We start from the raw sequence: 19,596 nt of genomic DNA on the forward strand, positions 1-19,596 counted from the left end.
CTCCGCCATACTGAAGCTCCAATGCATTCAGGATCACATGATATATGATGATGATGATGATGATGCTGGTAATGATGACTGGACGGGAAGGCGCTCGGCTCTCCAGTACGCCACCTGCGGGCTCTGGATGAAACTGCAGCGGAGAGAACCGCCCCCCCAAAACCGAGGTTGATCTCACCAGCCCCTCCGCTAGATGGAGCCAAAGCATCATTCATAAGAACATTGATACTTTGGCGCTGATTGGTTGATCAAGTCGGGTTCTTAAAGGATCCCAGTGATTCTGCTAGGCAGCCCATTCCACCCCCTCACCCCCCACCCCTCACCCCTCTCTCTCTGTGTCACCTTCCCTCTGTCCTAAGTCTGTCTTCAAATACATTTGTAAATGGTACCCGATTTCTAGGTCATGCTTCCCCAGGCATGTATTTATATAGGTCAGGGTTTCTCAATCTCAATATTTTCATTCCAGCTGCGTTCTCAATTGCTTAATCAAACCCTTCATTGAACTGATAATGAGCTTAATTAGACCTTTTAATCGTTCTCGGCTCCTAAAGAGTCGCCGATTTCAAGTTACTTATAACATTGTATAGTTAACTTGAAATCTGCAACTGTTTAAAAGCTGAAAACATTTTTATTTAAAAAAAGGTCTAATTAAGCACATTATTAGTTCAATTAAGGGTTTGATTAAGCAATTGAGAACGCAGCTGGAATGAAAACCAGCAGACACAGGGGTCTAAATGATTAAAAAGCATTTATTTCAAGGCATAACATATATTATTATTATTATTATTATTATTATTATTATTATTATTATTATTATTATTATTATTATTATTATCATGTATACCTTTTGTGTACATATAAAAAATATATATATTTATTAAATTTGTGTAGTTATACACCTGTAGATAGATAGATATATAGATAGATAGATATATATCCGTTGTGATGTATTGTAATAACAGCAGTGGTGCTCATAACCCCGCTGGATTGAATATACACGCACGCTGGATTGCTCTGGTGCAGTTTCTGTTTGAGTGTCGTTTGTTCCGTTGGGGTCAGACAGCTTCTCAAAGGACTCACACAGACAGATTAGTCATACCCGGACCGTTACTCAACCCCGTTGTGAGAATCTCACAGGGAGAGACAGGCAGCACACACCGCAGAGGTAAGCGCTGCAATCATTAATATATATATATCATAAAAGAAAAGAAAAGAAAGGTTCATTTCTTTTAAGCAGACGAATTATTTGCTGTATAATGCATGCCTGAATATAATGCACAGCCTATTGTAAGCGCGTGAAATGCGTAAATGTGTATAAATATACCCCGTTCGGTCACGAATTTTTAATTCTCTTTTTAAATCTTAATTAAATAGAAATGTTAAAAGAGTTGGCGAATTTGCCCTGTCAAAACTTTGAAAAAAACAAAAAAACTCATGCATTATAAAATAGATACACAGACAGGAAACTTGGAAAATGGTACACTTGTGCGCACGGAGACTGTGGGAGTTACAGTTATTTTTATATTTGTGTATTCTTTCATACAGTTCATATCCGATCATATTTTTTACTTCATAGAACAATAATAATGAATCAGCTGTAATAATATACGGCATTATTGTGAATCTGTCCAACTAATTCAACGGGTGGCGCGCCGCGTTCGTTCTGTATGTGGGGGAAAAAGGTAAAATGCATGATGTATTATTTATTACTAGCTGTCTTGATGCGATAGTGTGTGTCTATTTTAACTGTTAATATATATATATATATATATATATATATATATATATATATATATATATATATATATATATATATATATATGTTTTTAATATGTTTTATATTTAATTGTAGTCTAGAAATGTTAGCCAATACACGATTGATATCAGCAAATATATACCGTTCTCTTTTAAGTTTGTTCTGAAATTTATTTGAATGTATATTTAATAACGTATTGTCGGTACCCAATAAAACTCTCGGTTTTATAGAATTACAAAATGATCCATTCTTCTGTTTTGGGGCTCGAGAAATAACTGTCCGTGAATGAGACTTTTCCAGCTGTAATGTTTCAGTTGAAACACGACAGAATGCCTTCAATGTTATTGATAAAGATTGTACTTAGTCCAGCAGTGATTTATATAAACTCGCTTTATATTCATTCATTTGAGGCAACGGATTTCAAACAGAAAAACTTACACTATAATACATACATATGCACTAAGGTGTTCTTAAAATCTGTTGCATTCAATGTGAATGCAATTCTTAAACTTGTGGTTTTGTAGTGTATACTGCCCTATCTCTGGCCAAAAGTTTTGCATCACCCTATAGGATTAACTTATTTCTGCTTTATAATCGAGTGAATCCTGTGTTCAGTTCTGGTCATCTTGTTAGAAAAAGGATATTGCTGCTCTAGAAAGAGTGCAAAGAAGAGCAACCAGAATTATCCCGGGTTTAAAAGGCATGTCCTATGCAGACAGGCTAAAAGAATTGAATCTATTCAGTCTTGAACAAAGAAGACTACGCGGCGATCTGATTCAAGCATTCAAAATCCTAAAAGGTATAGACAATGTCAGACTTTTTCGATTTGAAAAAAGAAACAAGGACCAGGGGTCACAAATGGAGATTAGATAAAGGGGCATTCAGAACAGAAAATAGGAGGCACTTTTTTTACACAGAGAATTGTGAGGGTCTGGAACCAACTCCCCAGTAATGGGCCGAATGGCCTCCTCTCGTTTGTAAACTTTCTTATGTTCTTATGTTCTTATGAATAATGTTACATATTGAATTACATACTTTTCCATATAGTTCACGAAAAAACTGATACAAAATGGAAAATGTGATATTTTGAAATCTGACGTGAAATAATTTACTGTACTATTATGGCTTCCGGTAGACTTTTGCAATACAATTTTGTAGTTTCTTTGAAATTATTTATTTATTTATTTATTTATTTATTTATTTATTATATAATTATGTCCAGATAATTATGAGACACGACCCCTGGTTCGTTTGAAACTTTATCGGATGTGTGTTCTATTTTCGTTTTCTTATTTCTGGGAGGGCGCCGACATCTTTGAAGCTTGCTGATCTAATGGTTAAATAAAGGGTCTTGTTACCAGGAGGTTCCAGGTTCAAAATCCCGGTTTAGCCACTGACTCAATGTGTGTGACCCTGAGCAAGTCACTGAACCTCCTTGTGCTCCGTCCTTCAGATGAGACGTAAAACAAACGAGGTCCTATTGGAAGTGACTCTGCAGCAACAGCAGTTGTGTTGCATAGTTCGATAGTCTCTGTAAGTTTGCTAAATGACTAATTAATAATAATAATCCTTGAGACTTTTTGACCCCTCGCACCCCTCCCCCCCCACTCCACAAAATACCAAGTAACACTTTCTTAAACGCTTTGATCTGGAGATTAGACAGAGTGCGCGTTTCCTTCCTTCCTGTCGCAGCTGTCTCTCTGGAAGAGGGGAGGGGAGGGGAGGGGAAGGGGCGCAGGCGCGGTTCAGGCTTCAACCACCTTGTTCTGTTTACACCTTGTTTGTACTCTCTCTCTAAAAACAAAAACGCTCTCTCGATTCATAATTTGAAAACTGCAACCATATACAGCAAGCCTCCAGTTCCCTTATAAAAGTTTAGCATAGTAAATAGGGTTATATACTATACTTTTACCATAGATTACCAAATTTATTGATATGCTTTACCAGACCTCTCTGTGCTTTACAATGCTTCCATATGCTTTACCACACCTCTCTGTGCTTTACAATGCTTCCCTATGCTTTACAATGCTTCCCTATGCTTTACCATGCTTTCACTGTGCTTTACAATGCTTGCCCATGCTTTCCCATGCTTTCACTGTGCTTTATCACACATGCTGTGCTTTGACTGTGGTTACACTTGCAGAAGGGTTTGCAGAGTTGTGTGTTTTCAGTGTAGAAATGGATGGGACTCTGGGCGGATACAGATCTACAGTAGAGCACACCTTGTATCTGTGGCTGCAATGGAATCCAGGGCAACTGAAAGGAAACAACAGCAAGCTCAAAAACTCAAGCAGCAAGCAGCTGGCTCAGAGAGTGGGGGTTAAAAAGGAACCAAACAGAACACCCCCATACTCCGTGCACAAGAAAAACACTGAAGAAACTTCACAAAAATGTTTCTGAGCAGAACTGAGTCCAATTATTCTCAAAACAACCTGTTCTAAAATCGTCATCATTTATATGGGTGAAATGTTCAAAGCTCCGAACCCAAATATCTTAAACTGGTTGATTTTTCTGCGTGCATCCTTTGACACAAAAGTTTGAACCCCCCCACCCCCCCACCCCCCCAAGTTCATAAAGACCGCCTGTCTCGGAAATTCTACGAGCAGTCAGTTAGTTTACTTTTCAATAGTAATCCATCACAGATTACAGATTACTTTTCAATAATAATCCATCACAGATTACAGATTACTTTTCAATAGTAATCCATCACAGATTACAGATTACTTTTCAATAGTAATACATCACAGATTACAGATTACTTTTCAATAGTAATCCATCACAGATTACAGATTACTTTTCAATAGTAATCCATCACATATTACAGATTACTTTTCAATAGTAATCCATCACAGATTACAGATTACTTTTTCGGTAATCCATCACAGTATTACCTTTTTTTATTTTATTTTTTTTGGATTACTTTTTCAAGTTAAGATTTTCTTGCGTGCTATATTAATTAAAAAAAGCATGCCGGTTTTGCCAAATCAAACAGCCATCTCTATTATAGTCGGACTAAACGGCGGCAACACGAGAAAATGTATTTATTATCTCGTGTACAAGGGCTCTGATTGAACAGGGCTGCCAAGTGATGTACCCAATGAAGTGTCTGTCTGTACAGCAGGGATCTTTTCTGTCTTCGTGTTTTCATGTAGCCTCAAACAGGGATCATGAAAACAAACAACTGTGATGAAATACCAGGTTTTACCACGATGAGTAATTCTAACAGGTTACAGTTACTGTAGCTGATTACAGGAAGGCAGTTGCTTGTAATCAGTTGACTGTGAGGAGATTTGGATCTTGCAGGTGGGGCTCTATTGCTTGTGAAAGCGTTGAATAGCACACTGATGGCCGGTTAAAGATGTTTCTCACTGTCTTCAAGCATGAGGTTTGCATTTCCTGTTGATTGCAGCCCTGCACACACACCGCCACACAGGCAGTCCCTCACACACACACACACACACACACACACACACACACACACACAAACAGACACTCACAGCTACAAACGCATTTGCACCCACACATGCACACGTACGCACACACACGCACACGCAAACGTATTTGCACCCACACACACGCACACACACAAACTATTATGCAGTATATTTATGACACTTTGCATACAGTCAACTATCCCTTCCTCTAAATGTGTTCCTCTTTACTTGAAGACATTTCACACTTAGAAGAAATAGAGAGAGGCAACCAACATTAGCAGTTATGGCTGTAATGAGCTGACACTGTATACACACGCACGCACAGACACGCACGCACGCACACACACACACACACACACACATATATATATATATATACTAGGAGTTTTCACCTTGACATTTTCTCTTAATCGATTAATCATCTGATCTACAATCGATCACACCTGTTTGCTAGCGATATGAAATTTTTGCGAAAGACAATTACAAGTAATCACTTTTAGTGACGTGATGTGACATTTTCTTTTCAGCTGTACCGCTTATTTGCGAGAGACAGAGACAGAGACACAGACACAGACACAGACACAAACACAGACACACACAGACACAGAGAGAGAGAGAGAGAGAGAGAGAGAGAGAGAGAGAGAGAGAGAGAGAGAGAGAGAGAGAGCTCAGTTTTTTTCAGCCACGTCTGGGTGATTTAAGAGAACTTGGACGGGCTTCCCTCAACGAGAACTGAAGAACAGGGGCTGCACCTAGATCCTGTTTATTTCGTTCGGTTGTGTTTGGGGTCCTGTTTACTTCTATTGTATTCGTCGTTGGTACTCGTTTTGGGTGTTCATGTTTTTGCGGTTTGTGTTTTCAGTTCTGCCTCAGCCTTCCCCAGAGACAAAGCTGCTGGTCCCTCAGTTGCGTGTGAGTCTGGAACAAAAGCGCACGGGGACTTCCGGCAGCTATTACCATGAACGCCATCGACCTGGCAGTTACCTAAACACGAGCAGAATAGCGTCTACCATCTAGTTTAGTGTAAGTGACTGGCCGAACATTTAGAAGCAGTCAACTAAACCCATGAAACGTTGCACCTGCTTCAGATCTGCAGATCAGATGCACAGTCAGTGGATAATTCCGTTTGAGTGCAGAGTTAGCATATATTGAGAAACAGCTGTACTGGCCACAAAGGGAGGGGGGGGGGGGGGGGGGGGGCGATGAAATCAGCACAGTGCATCAGCATACATAAGAACATAAGAAAGTTTCCAAACGAGAGGAGGCCATTCGGCCCATCTTGTTCGTTTGGTTGTTAGTAGCTTATTGATCCCAGAATCTCATCAAGCAGCTTCTTGAAGGATCCCAGGGTGTCAGCTTCAACAACATTACTGGGGAGTTGGTTCCAGACCCTTACAATTCTCTGTGTAAAAAAAAGTGCCTCCTATTTTCTGTTCTGAATGCCCCTTTATCTAATCTCCATTTGTGACCCCTGGTCCTTGTTTCTTTTTTCAGGTCCCCTGGGTCGACATTGTCAATACCTTTTAGGATTTCGAATGCTTGAATCAGATCGCAGGCGTAGTCTTCTTTGTTCAAGACTGAATAGGTTCAATTCTTTTCAATCAATACTTGAAATAGCAATTACAATTACACACTAGCATATTTAATTGGTTTATAACCCAGATACAAGCACAGAAACATGCTATAGAACGTTTAGTTTTAAAAAAGGGGGAGGTCACCAAAACTAGCTCAAAATAGGAGAATAACGAGGACAGGTTTTCTTTAAACACGTGACTGAATAGGCTGATGCAATACCTGCCGATAAATACGACGGACATCACTACCTGTAACCCGCCCTTATTGGTTAGCATGCCGTGCAGAGCGCTCGTTCGACAGGCTTGAGGTTTGTGAGGTATTTGAAGCAGATTATTCAGTTTAAGTGCGCTGAGCAGGAAACTCCAATTATAAAAACAGCCCCTAGAAAAGTTTAGTACTGTCTGCACAGTATATTTATCATGCACCCTACAGTGTCATTTTTAAACATCGCTTTGACATTTAAACGGTGCGCTGTTCACACCCCTGGGAGCTTCATACGATCCTCTTTATGAGTTAGGACCAGGGTAATGTGTAGCACAGGAGCTTAAATAGCCCTGACCTCATTGTGAAATGGGAAGTGGTTACTGGGACAGAATGCTGAAGCGAGCGTTCTTCTAACCACGCTGTCAGATTCTGTACGTCTGCAGAATATACAGATGGCTCCCGGAGCTCTTAAATGGCACAGCGCGGAGCAAGAAATAGATCTGGCAGCGCGTGTCGGTGTGTACACTGTGTGGGTTTGTACACTGTTTGCAGTATAAATACATGTTTGGCACATAAACAATATACTGTGTCTTTTCTGACTTTCAATAGTTTTGCATCATGAAGAGAAAAGCATACTAACGTTAGACTTCAATAAAACCACGAATAGCAAATCTATTTTTTTTTTCTTTTTGTTGCTGGTTCTTATCGCTTTATTTAATGACAAGGCTCAGAAAGACTGATTCGATTGCTCCACAGGATAGTAAAACGCTGCTTTTTTTTAACAGCGCTGTGACTCTCGATTAGTTAAGTAAAGTACCTGCAAAATCAATTCTTATACGTTCTTCAATAATCGTTGTAACACTTCAGGCTTTCCAACTCATACTCGCAGTGCATTCTGGTAAGTGTAGTCCCGCTGTGAAAGGTACCTGAGCCAGGTATGACGTACCACAATGCACTGCAGGTGTGAAAAGCCTGAACTCTTCCAAACTGTGCTGGTGTACAAGTCCTATGGTAACCCTATAGTTTTTTTTAGTATTTCTGTATTATTCTCTGTTTAGTGTTTTATGAATGAAACATCTACTGTGCTTGTAATGGAGGGATCTCTTTCTGTTTCTCCACACAGAGCATGAAGTGGGCGTGTCTGCTAGCGGGTTTCCTGCTCCAGAGCGCAGGGGTCAGACGGAACCAAGTCACAGGTACGGTTACCAAGCAACCAACCTCCCTCCCTCTCCTGCCTGCCTGTGTGTCTGTCTTTCTGCCTGCCTGTGTGTCTGTCTGTCTGTCTGTCTGTCTGTCTGTCTGTCTGTGTGTGTGTCCTGTCTGTCTGTCTGTCTGTCTGTCTGTGTGTCTTTCTGCCTGCCTGTGTGTCTGTCTGTCTGTCTGTCTGTGTGTGTCCTGTCTGTCTGTCTGTCTGACTGTCTGTCTGTCTGTCTGTTTTAATTATGTCCAGTTCTCTTCTGGTAAAAGTGTTTCTTGATCTGAATTCTGGTGACCTCGATGAGAGAGGGTGAGAGACTCTGATCGCGTGATGAAAAATGCTCTTTTCCGATAACCATCAGCTACAGGGCCAGCTTGCTTTGTGAGTGCGCTGCGTGGGGTTTCCTGTGAATCATCACACTGAGGAGGAAGAAGATAGAGATGGCAAAGTTCACAAAACAAGCCTGCAGTGTTAGAGCTCACTGAACCAGCAAAACTAAAACACTGAGTTAGGAGGAGCCTGTATCCCTCATCAACCAGAGAGTAAAACACACTCCTTCATTCAGGAACCTCGTGCTGGGCTACAGAGAGCTGTGCTGTTGTGCTATTGGTCTTGCATCGATCACGATGCAAAATGATATGCACACCTCCGCTGCAGTGAGACACAGCATGTAAAGAAAGTAGTGCGATTCATCGACTCACATCGATGCACAGACCCAGCTAAAGCCATTAACAGCATATCTAGACACACTGCTAAAGCATTATAAAACCATCTACCTCTCTCTCTCTCTCTCTCTCTCTCTCTCTCTCTCTCTCTCTCGCTCTCTCTCTCTCTCTCTGCAGGAGCGGTGTGGAAGCCGTGCGAGTCCAGGAGCTCCTGCGAGGAATGCATTGAGAGCCATCCGGACTGTGCCTGGTGCAAACAGCTGGTGAGGAGCCCCATCCACTCCCTGAGAAAGATTGACCACAGTGAAAGCACTGTAATACAGCACAGTGTGATACAGCACAGCACAGTGTAATACAGCACAGTGTAATACAGCACAGTGTGATACAGCACAGCACAGTGTAATACAGCACAGTGTAATACAGCACAGTGTAATACAGCACAGTGTAATACAGCACAGTGTGATACAGCACAACACAGTGTAATACAGCACAGTGTGATACAGCACAGTGTAATACAGCACAGTGGAGTACAGCACAGTGTGATACAGCACAGTGTAATACTGCACAGTGTGTTACAGCACAGCACAGTGTAATACAGCACAGTGTGATACAGCACAGCACAGTGTAATACAGCACAGTGTGATACAGCACAGCACAGTGTAATACAGCACAGTGTGATACAGCACAGCACAGTGTAATACAGCACAGTGTAATACAGCACAGTGTGATACAGCACAGTGTGATACAGCACAGTGTAGTACAGCACAGTGTAATACTGCACAGTTTGATACAGCACAGTGTAATACAGCACAGTGTAATACTGCACAGTGTGATACAGCACAGTGTAATACTGCACAGTGTAATACTGCACAGTGTGATACAGCACAGTGTAATACTGCACAGTGTGATACAGCACAGTGTAATACTGCAAAATGACCATGCAAATTTACCAGGTTAAGCTTTTACAGTATAAGGTGAATTGATGAATCGCTGATTGTTTAACCGAGACTCCGGTGAGATTCTCTGAAAAGCTGGGTTTTTTTTTGCTATGGTCTGAAGGTCTCGTTCTCAGTGGTGCAGTGGAGCCTGTGGGCAAGGCTGCCTGTCTAGCTGTGTTCCAGACAGACAGTCAGACACACACACTCAGCTTCTCTCTGTGAGTCATAAGAAGCCGGGCTGCCTGCTCTCCTCTTCCTTCCTCTGCGGTGGATCTGATGCTGATTTCTATGCTAATGGAAACTGACTGGCACATACAAAACCACAGAGAGTGCAGAGGGCATGTGAGCAGGGCTGCCGTGCCGCGCCGTACCCAGCGTGTCTGAGAGATCAAATCAAGAAGAGAGAGCAAGCTGAGATTGAAAAAGATTGAAAGATCTGCAGTGTTGTTTTAAAAAAAAAAAAAAAAACAGCGAATCAGGAGGAACTAGCGCTTTACCCTCTCGGCCAATCAGAGCGCAGGTTTTGTCGTTGACCCCCCCCCCCCTCCCCCATTGTGACCTCACAATCACAAAGATTTCCTCTCTGGCAAAAGCCTTTGCTGATTGGTTAAAGAATCTTATAGGGGCATTCGGGAGTTTTCATTGTCTAATTTTAACAACTACCATGATCACTTGACCCCCACTCACCCACCCCCTCTCTCTCTTCACCTCCTGTTACATCATTGCTTCAATTACCTCCCCCACACACGTACACACGAGATATTGTATAAACCACAGCTGTGTTTTACATTGTTTTCTATTACAATTCTTTACAAATGCCTGTGCTTTACCATGCTTTCGCTGTGTTTCATTACACCTTGCTGTGTTTTTTACCGTGGGAAGGTTTTAGACAGGGGTTTATGTGCTTCTCGTTGTAGCATTAGTATTAAACTGACTGATGTACTGAGCGAATCATTCTGAACTAACCCTGTGACGCCCAAGCAGCTCTGACATGAGAAAAGCTACTTTATTTATGTAACGAGAGTCCGTTTCTCTCTCTCTAGAACTTCACGAAGGCCGGGGAATCGGACTCCAGTCGCTGTGACTCAGCGGAGAGTCTGAGGCAGCGAGGGTGTGCAGGAAGCGAGATTCAGAACCCCAGGAACGTCCTGGACATTAACAAGGACAGGCAGCTGAGACAGGGAGAGGAGGTCAGGGGTGGGGAGGAGGTGGTGCAGCTGCAACCACAAGGACTGACCCTAACTCTGCGCCCAGGTACACAAAGAGCCCAGACAGAGGCTTACACCATACCCCAGCTGCTTTATTATCATTATTAGTCGACTTCCAGGTGTGACAGGGCTGTACAGGGTTTCAATGCAAGCTTAATATTTAAATACAGTTTACAGTAAGTGCAAATACTACTAGAATACAATATGAACTAGCATGCAGCAAGTTTACAGCAGCGTTAAGTGAGTGAGCCCCTCAGTGAACAAACCCACTTCCTGGCACGCTCAGTCCCGCTCCCCCTGAGCAGCTCAGAGCTGCAGAGCGGGTTTCATCGGTGATCTGCTCAGTTGCTTAACGCACCCATTGTTAATTGAAACAGGCAGCATGCAGAAAGCTCACTTGACTTGTTGGTGTGTCTGCATGTGATTCAGGGGCTCCTCAGAGCTTCACGGTGAAGTTCAAGCGCGCCGAGGGCTACCCCATAGACCTCTACTACCTGATGGACCTCTCCTACTCCATGAAGGATGATCTGGAGAACATTAAGAAGCTGGGTCAGGAGATCCTCACCGCTCTCAACAAAGTCACACGCTCTGTGAAGATCGGTGAGTCAGCCAGATGCGTATGATTGTATAGCAGCTGGATCCATTCCTGGTTCTACTATGAGTTTAATAATAAGACACATGCCCTGAGCTTGTTACCTAGACACACTGGAGCTAATCAAGCTGGTAGTAAAACCTGGAGGGGGTGAACCTGCTATGCAACAGGAGTCTTATTTCCATCCCTGAGATTACATAAGAAATGTAATGTATAGCTACTACACAGACCATCATTACTGTTTTTAAACCCTGTGTTTGTTTTTTTTTCTGGGGTTTGGTTTGGTTTGTTCGGGTCGGGTCGGGTCTGGTGTGCAGGTTTCGGTTCCTTCGTGGATAAGACCGTTCTGCCCTACGTCAGCACGGTGAAGTCCAAGCTGTTGAACCCGTGTCCCACGCGCCTGGACACCTGCCAGCCCCCGTTCAGCTTCCGCAACGTGCTGTCGCTCACGGAGAGCGCGGCGCTGTTCGAGGAGCGCGTCAGCGAGCAGAGCATCTCGGGGAACCTGGACTCCCCCGAAGCAGGGTTCGATGCCATGATGCAGGCAGCCGTCTGTCAGGTGAGGGCCGGCGCAGTGCTGGGAGGATCAGACGATCATTTTAATGATGGACCGTTTTGTTGAAGACGTATTCTTCATCCTTGTGCTTCTGGTCTTGCATCACGGTACAAACGATACAGACCTCTATTACAATGCGATATGTCCTGTAAAGAAAGGCAGTTTCTGTAGCTGGGGGGCATGCAGTAATAACATTAGAAAGAATGAACGTTCGTTTTTTCTTATTCAGATTGGTACCTCTTTGCGGTTGTGAGAGATGGGGGGGATTTCACAGCCACTCTCCGACAATAAGATCTTAATATCTTCATGTTCGGATTGAAATATATATTTTTTAGTGTTGAGACCGTAGACATGGGAAGTGGTGTCACGATTGAGAAATTTCACATTGAAATCTCATCCTCTCTCTGCCTTTATTCTCCTCTCTCATCCTCTCCAGTCCTCTCTCCTCCTCTCTCCAGTCCTCTCTCCTCCTCTCTCCTCCTCTCTCCTGTCCTCTCGCATCCTCTCTTCTCCTTTCTCCAGTCCTCATCTCTCATCCTCTCTCTTCTCATCCTCTCATCCTCTCTCCTCCTCTCTCGTCTCTCTTTCTCTCTCCTGTCTTCTCTTCTCCTTTCTGCAGTCCTCATCCTCTCATCCTCTCTCCTCTCATCCTCTCTCCTCCTCTCCTCCTCTCTCCTCTCATCATCTCATCCACTCTCCTCCTCCTCTCTCCTCCTCTCCTGTCCTCTCGCATCCTTTCTTCTCCTTTCTCCAGTCCTCATCTCTCATCCTCTATCCTCTCATCCTCTCTCCGCTCTCCTCTCATCCTCTCATCCTCTCCTCATCTCCTCATCTCATCCTCTCTCCTCCTCTCCTCCTCTCTCCTCTCATCATCTCCTCATCTCATCCTCTTTCCGCTCTCCTCTCATCCTCTCATCCTCTCCTCATCTCCTCGTCTCATCCTCTCTCCTCCTCTCCTCCTCTCTCCTCTCATCATCTCCTCATCTCATCCTCTCTCCTCTCATTCTCCTCATCTCCTCATCTCATCCTCTCTCCTCTCTCATCCTCTCTCCTCTCATTCTCCTCATCTCCTCATCTCATCCTCTCTCCTCTCTCATCCTCTCTCCGCTCCTCTCCTCCTCTCCTCCTCTCTCCTCTCCTGTCCTCTCTCTTGTTGACGCTCTGTGTCCTCGCCCCTCAGAGAGAGATCGGCTGGAGGAACGTGACCCGGCTGCTGGTCTACACCTCGGACGACACGTTCCACATGGCCGGGGATGGCAAGCTGGGCGGGATCTACTTCCCCAACGACGGCCACTGCCATCTGAACAAGGGGGGTGTGTACGACAGGAGCACCTACTACGTGAGTGTACACCGAGGCAGCAAAACCAGCAGAGAGAGGGGGGCACCATCACCTACCAGGGATGGAAATAAGACTCCCGCTGCATATAGGGTCACCACCTCCGAGGGTAAAAAAAAACGGGGCCTCCGAACGGAAGTGGGGGGTCGTTAGTTTAGAAATCCTGTCTCGTCCAATAGGATAATATCACCGCTCTAGTAATGGCAACCGAATAATGTGGTGCGTCTATTAGCAGTAGTGCTGTATGCTATTTATTCCTCTGTCCTCTCCCCAGGATTACCCCTCGGTGGGGCAGCTGGCTCAGGTCCTGTCTGCCAACAACATCCAGTCCATTTTTGCCGTGACGGAGAAGATCTATCCCACGTACCAGGTAGGGATGATTTCTATGGAGATCTGTCAGCTGGCACGGTGAGGGAGGGTCTTGCAGTTAAACCCAAGGTCAGAGATCTGCTTCAATTGCTGTGACCACGAGACCGGAGATACAGGGCTGCAGGTGTCGTTTGGGGGCTGAGGGGGCGGAGCTTGGGTATTGGGGGTGTGGTTTATGGGAGACTGGGGGTGGGGCTTAGCTGTGTGAAGGTTATTTCATTGTATGTGTTTGTTTTTCCCCAGGAGCTCAGCAGACTGATCCCGAAGTCTGCAGTGGGAGTGCTGACGAGCGACTCCAGCAACGTGGTGCAGCTCATTGAAGATGCCTACAACGTGAGAGAGAGGGAGAGAGGGAGAGAGAGAGAGGGAGGGAGGGAGGATGAGAGAGAGAGGGGGAGGGAGGGAGGGAGAGAGAGGGTGAGAGAGACAGAGACAGAGAGAGAGAGACACAGAGAGAGAGAGAGGGTGTGATAGAGAGAGACAGAGAGAGAGACACTGAGAGAGTTTGAGAGTGAGAGGTGGTGAGCATGCTGCTGTTCATGCACAATGCTTGATGACTCCCTGCTGTCTCTCTCCTCCCCTGCCTGGCCTCTCCGCTCCACAGAGCCTCTCCTCCACCATCTACCTGGACCCCCTGCAGCTGCCTGCGGGGCTCAGCGTCTCCTTCGACTCGCACTGCGGGAACCACACCGTGCACGGGCAGAGACGAGGGGAGTGCACCGGGGTCAAGATCGGGCAGGAGGTGAGGAGGGAGAGGGAGAGGGAGAGGGAGAGGGAGAGGGGGGCAACGTAAAATCTTATAAAAGCGTGCGTGCGTGCAAATGAACCTTGCCACCCCCCTCCTCCCCCGACCCCCTCAGATCAGCTTCACCGTGACGGTGACCAGCGCGGAGTGTCTGACGGGCAGCCAGCACTTCATCATCAAACCACAGGGCATCAACGAGGAGCTGCAGGTCACTGTGAAGACAGCGTGTGACTGCGGCTGCGGAGACGAGGATCCCTCATCACAGCACTGCAGCCATGGCAACGGCTCTCTGCACTGCGGCGTCTGCAGGCAAGTCTGGGGGGGGGGGGCTGGGGAGAGGGGGCGGGGGTCATCCATTCAACCCATCGGTGCTGGCTGATCTCAAGACTTTATCAAGTCAGGGCTCAATGGCTCTTTGAAATGTTCACCACCTTATCACAGTCCACACGCTTATTTGTTCAAACAGCCACCTTCAGATCACGCTGGTAATATGTAGAAAGAGACGTTTCTCTCTAAAGAGACTGGGTTACCTGTATTTATAAATAATCTGTGCTACAGACTCTGAGACTGTATGATACAAGTGTTAACACTGTTTAATAGCACTGTGCCATCCCTTACAAAAGTGTGTGTATGTATAAACGGGTATGTGTGTCTGTGTGTGCAGCTGTAATAAGGGCAGGCAGGGCCGCCACTGTGAGTGCCAGCTCTCCGGAGACGAGGCCAGCGACCTGCAGCAGAGCTGCCGAGCTGGTAACCGCTCGACGCTGTGCAGCGGACACGGGCGCTGTGAGTGCGGGGCCTGCCTCTGCGACAAGAACAGGGGCGGAGCCCACTGTGAGTGTGACCACACTGCCTGCCCGAGACACAACAACACGCTGTGTGGAGGTGAGGAGCGGGGCTTAGGGTTCGGTGTGGTTTACTGGGGAAGGAGCGGGGGGTTATGGGTGTGGGGGGGTGCGGTTTGGATATTTGGGGTGTGGTTTATGGGCGGGGTTTATAGGGGGGGGGGGGCTGGTTTAGCAGGGGGTGGCACTATAGGTTCTTTTGCAAGAGCTGAGCTCTCTGTCTCTCCCTCCAGGCAAGGGGGAGTGCAGCTGCGGCCAGTGCGTGTGCTCGCAGGGTTTCACAGGGGAGGCCTGCGAGTGCCCTGCTGCCAATACCAGCTGCGTTCCTGAGGCGGGCGGGGAGCTGTGCAGCGGCAACGGCACCTGTGTGTGCAACCGCTGCCACTGCAAAGAGGGCTACATCGGGAGACACTGCCTGACATGCATCAACTGCAAAACAGACTGCCAGAGCTACGAGTGAGCCAGCTGATCCCGTCTGCTCCCAGAGTGTTTTAATATGCATTGCCACACCTCTCTGTGCTTTACAATGCTTCCCTATGCTTTACCAGACCTCTCTGTGCTTTACAATACTTCCCTATGCATTACCACGCCTCTCTGTGCTTTACAATGCTTCCCTATGCTTTACCAGACTTCTCTGTGCTTTACAATGCTTCCCTATGCTTTACCAGACCTCTCTGTGCTTTACAATGCTTCCCTATGCTTTACCAGACTTCTCTGTGCTTTACAATGCTTCCCTATGCTTTACCAGACCTCTCTGTGCTTTACAATGCGTCCCTATGCATTACCACACCTCTCTGTGCTTTACAATGCTTCCCTATGCTTTACCAGACCTCTCTGTGCTTTACAATGCTTCCCTATGCTTTACCATACCTCTCTGTGCTTTACAATGCTTCCCTATGCTTTACCAGACCTCTCTGTGCTTTACAATGCTCCCCTATGCTTTACCATACCTCTCTGTGCTTTACAATGCTTCCCTATGCTTTACCAGACCTCTCTGTGCTTTACAATGCTTCCCTATGCTTTACCAGACCTCTCTGTGCTTTACAATGCTTCCCTATGCTTTACCACACCTCTCTGTGCTTTACAATGCTTCCCTGTGCTTTACCAGACCTCTCTGTTCTTTACCATGCTGTCACTGTGCTCTATTACACTTTGCTGTGCTTTTCCTGCAGGACCTGTCTGTTGTGTGAGCTGGACGGGGGGCACTGTGAGTCAGAGTGCAAGGGAGCCCTGAGACGAGAGGTAAAGAAACTTCCAGAAGACACCTGCATCCTGGATAACGCCATCTTCCGTGTGATTCCACCCAGAGAGGAAGGGAGTGGGGTCGTCATTGAATACGTGAGGAGAATGTGTAAGAGCTTCAGAGTCTTACTGCAGAACAGAGGGGAGAGGAGAGGGGAGGGGAGGGAGAGGGGGGAGGGGAGAGAGGGGAGGGGGAGGGAGAGGGGAGGGAGAGAGAGAGGAGAGGGGAGGGGGAGGGAGAGGGGAGAGAGAGAGAGGGGAGGGGAGAGGGAGAGGAGAGAGGGGAGAGAGGGGAGGGGGAGGGGAGGGAGAGGGGAGAGGAGAGGGGAGAGAGGGGAGGGGAGGGGAGAGGGTAGAGGGGAGAGCAGAGAGAGGGAGAGGAAGAGGGAGAAAGGGAGAGGGGAAAACTGGAAGGAACTTATTTTGCCAGCTAAATTATTCCTGCAGAATAAAATGTGGGAGTAGGCAGTGGGGTGGTGAGTGGGATGAGGTGTGGGTAAAAAAGGAACGTGGGGCAGAAAGTGGGCACAGGGGAGTGGATAGAGATGTCTTTTACTTTGCTATGCGGTTAGCTCTTGTTGTTTTAGCTTGTACAGAACGCACTGTGATTGTCTCCGCAGCCCCTCCCAGCACCCTGACCATCGTGGGAGGCTCTGTCTCGGGAATCGTGTTCATCGGGCTTCTTCTGATCATGCTGTACCGCATCATCATCTTTTTCTACGACAGACAAGAGTTCCGCCGCTTCGAGAATGAGAGGCAGAAAGAGAAGTGGAATAAGGTGAGGGGGGCAGCGGTGTATTAAACAACTTCGAAAAGAGACTCCTGCGTTTTACCCCTCGTGTGGCTCTGTGTTCCTTTCCTCTCACTGTTTTAAATGAATTACTAACTGGCCTATTCTGACAATTTTCCGAGATTCTCGGTTCCAGTGGTTTGATTCCATCCGCGCAGCCAATCAAAACCGCAGAAGCAGCGGGGCGTTCTAATACACGCACACGCCGCTGTGTATCTGTGAAAATCTCTCTGAATTCAGATGTTTGTTTGTTTTTTCAGGACGATAACCCCCTGTTTATACATGCCACCACCACTGTAATGAACCCCAACTTCGAAGAGAGCTAAACCAGCCACACAGCCTGCAGAGAGCCAGGACGCGGAGGACTCGCAATCCACTCCCTGTGTCTAACGAGCTCCCCAGCACTGTAACGCAGCCTGGATCCCCACCTAAACCATCCCCACCCCCCCTGCCTTTCCCCTGTTCGAGAACCCCTTAAAGACTTCCCATCATTCCCTGCGGACCAACATGGGTGGAAGAAGGGAGGCCGTGTCATGTTGCTCCTGAAGAAAATGTATTTGAAATGGAAACGCATCGTGCACAAGGATCAGGGAGGAAGATGAACTGGGGTTCTGAATCTTATTAAGGGGAGGAGAATTTTTTTTAACACAAAACACATTTAAGAGGTGTTAATATTTTGCATTATTATTAATAAAGGATGATTTATGATAAGTTAATATGTACTGTTGAGAACCATTATAACTAACCCTTATAAAAGTGTCCCATAGTAAAAACATAGCCAAGTGTAATAAAGCACAGGGAAGCATTGTAAAGCACAGTGACAGCATGGTAAAGCATAGGGAAGCATTGTAAAGCACAGAGAGGTCTGGTAAAGCATAGGGAAGCATTGTAAAGCACAGAGAGGTCTGGTAAAGCATAGGGAAGCATTGTAAAGCACAGAGAGGTCTGGTAAAGCATAGGGAAGCATTGTAAAGCACAGAGAGGTCTGGTAAAGCATAGGGAAGCATTGTAAAGCACAGAGAGGTCTGGTAAAGCATAGGGAAGCATTGTAAAGCACAGAGAGGTGTGGTAAAGCATAGGGAAGCATTGTAAAGCACAGAGAGGTCTGGTAAAGCATAGGGAAGCATTGTAAAGCACAGAGAGGTCTGGTAAAGCATAGGGAAGCATTGTAAAGCACAGAGAGGTCTGGTAAAGCATAGGGAAGCATTGTAAAGCACAGAGAGGTCTGGTAAAGCATAGGGAAGCATTGTAAAGCACAGAGAGGTCTGGTAAAGCATAGGGAAGCATTGTAAAGCACAGAGAGGTATGGTAAAGCATAGGGAAGCATTGTAAAGCACAGAGAGGTCTGGTAAAGCATAGGGAAGCATTGTAAAGCACAGAGAGGTCTGGTAAAGCATAGGGAAGCATTGTAAAGCACAGAGAGGTCTGGTAAAGCATAGGGAAGCATTGTAAAGCACAGAGAGGTGTGGTAAAGCATAGGGAAGCATTGTAAAGCACAGAGAGGTGTGGTAAAGCATAGGGAAGCATTGTAAATGTTGCACACTTAAAACAATGAAACTCAGAGTTTGTGTGTGTGTTGAAACAGTCGTTGTTTTTAGTTCTAAAACAGTAAAGGGAAACACAAGTAAATACAACAGTCGAGTTGCTGCTTCTGCCAGTGAAAGCCATTACAATGTGAATACTTGCAGCAGCAGACTGTGCTATTCCGTTACATCACAGCGACCCCTACTGTCCGGTGCCAGATTAGAATGCTTATTTTTACATTATAATTATAGTCTATTTTTTATCTATGTGGCTTTGTATTCATTATTGCAGTTCGATACACAATAAAACACAATCGAGTATAGTCTCAGTCTGATGGGGGTAGGACGTTTCAACACGTGGGCACTTTCTACTCATCCTACGTAAAGCACAGAGAGGTATGGTAAAGCGTATTCAAAAAAGAAACAAAACAGCACATGGAGGTGAACTCTGGTGTTGTATAAATAATATAAAAAGCTGTAAATGTGTGTCTAATAAAGTAAAACGTGTAACCCTGTCTGTGTAAGCGGCTGTTCGTTCTTAACCCTTCAGAAACCACTTAGTTTATCTCACTGCAGATCATTGAAACAGTTATTCTTGTGTGTTTAAAATTGCCGTGCAT

At 45.6% G+C, this 19,596-nt stretch overlaps 1 protein-coding gene across 1 annotated transcript; it reads left to right on the top strand.

Moving 5' to 3' along the window:
* Positions 1 to 1,022: 1,022 nt before the first annotated feature.
* LOC117967097 (integrin beta-7-like) lies at positions 1,023 to 18,164 on the top strand. Its single transcript, XM_059013085.1, has 16 exons — positions 1,023 to 1,165; positions 8,093 to 8,165; positions 9,010 to 9,095; positions 10,814 to 11,024; positions 11,408 to 11,578; positions 11,888 to 12,129; positions 13,307 to 13,465; positions 13,737 to 13,832; positions 14,075 to 14,164; positions 14,436 to 14,573; positions 14,692 to 14,885; positions 15,241 to 15,461; positions 15,655 to 15,877; positions 16,594 to 16,772; positions 17,284 to 17,441; positions 17,714 to 18,164. Exons 2-16 carry the CDS (start codon positions 8,096 to 8,098, stop codon positions 17,777 to 17,779), a joined length of 2,304 nt encoding a protein of 767 aa, XP_058869068.1. The 5' UTR covers positions 1,023 to 1,165; positions 8,093 to 8,095; the 3' UTR covers positions 17,780 to 18,164.
* Positions 18,165 to 19,596: the final 1,432 nt, after the last annotated feature.

The sequence above is a fragment of the Acipenser ruthenus genome, chromosome 45, assembly GCF_902713425.1.
Source record: "Acipenser ruthenus chromosome 45, fAciRut3.2 maternal haplotype, whole genome shotgun sequence".
Taxonomy (NCBI): domain Eukaryota; kingdom Metazoa; phylum Chordata; class Actinopteri; order Acipenseriformes; family Acipenseridae; genus Acipenser; species Acipenser ruthenus.

What these genes read in the sequence shown, in the direction of transcription:
- LOC117967097 (XM_059013085.1), top strand. Translation starts at nt 8,096, where the DNA reads ATGAAGTGGGCGTGTCTGCTAGCGGGTTTCCTGCTCCAGAGCGCAGGG. An exon ending in CACACGCTCTGTGAAGATCG is followed by an intron (nt 11,579 to 11,887) that starts GTGAGTCAGCCA and finishes TCTGGTGTGCAG; the next exon opens with GTTTCGGTTCCTTCGTGGAT. An exon ending in TGCAGGCAGCCGTCTGTCAG is followed by an intron (nt 12,130 to 13,306) that starts GTGAGGGCCGGC and finishes CTCGCCCCTCAG; the next exon opens with AGAGAGATCGGCTGGAGGAA.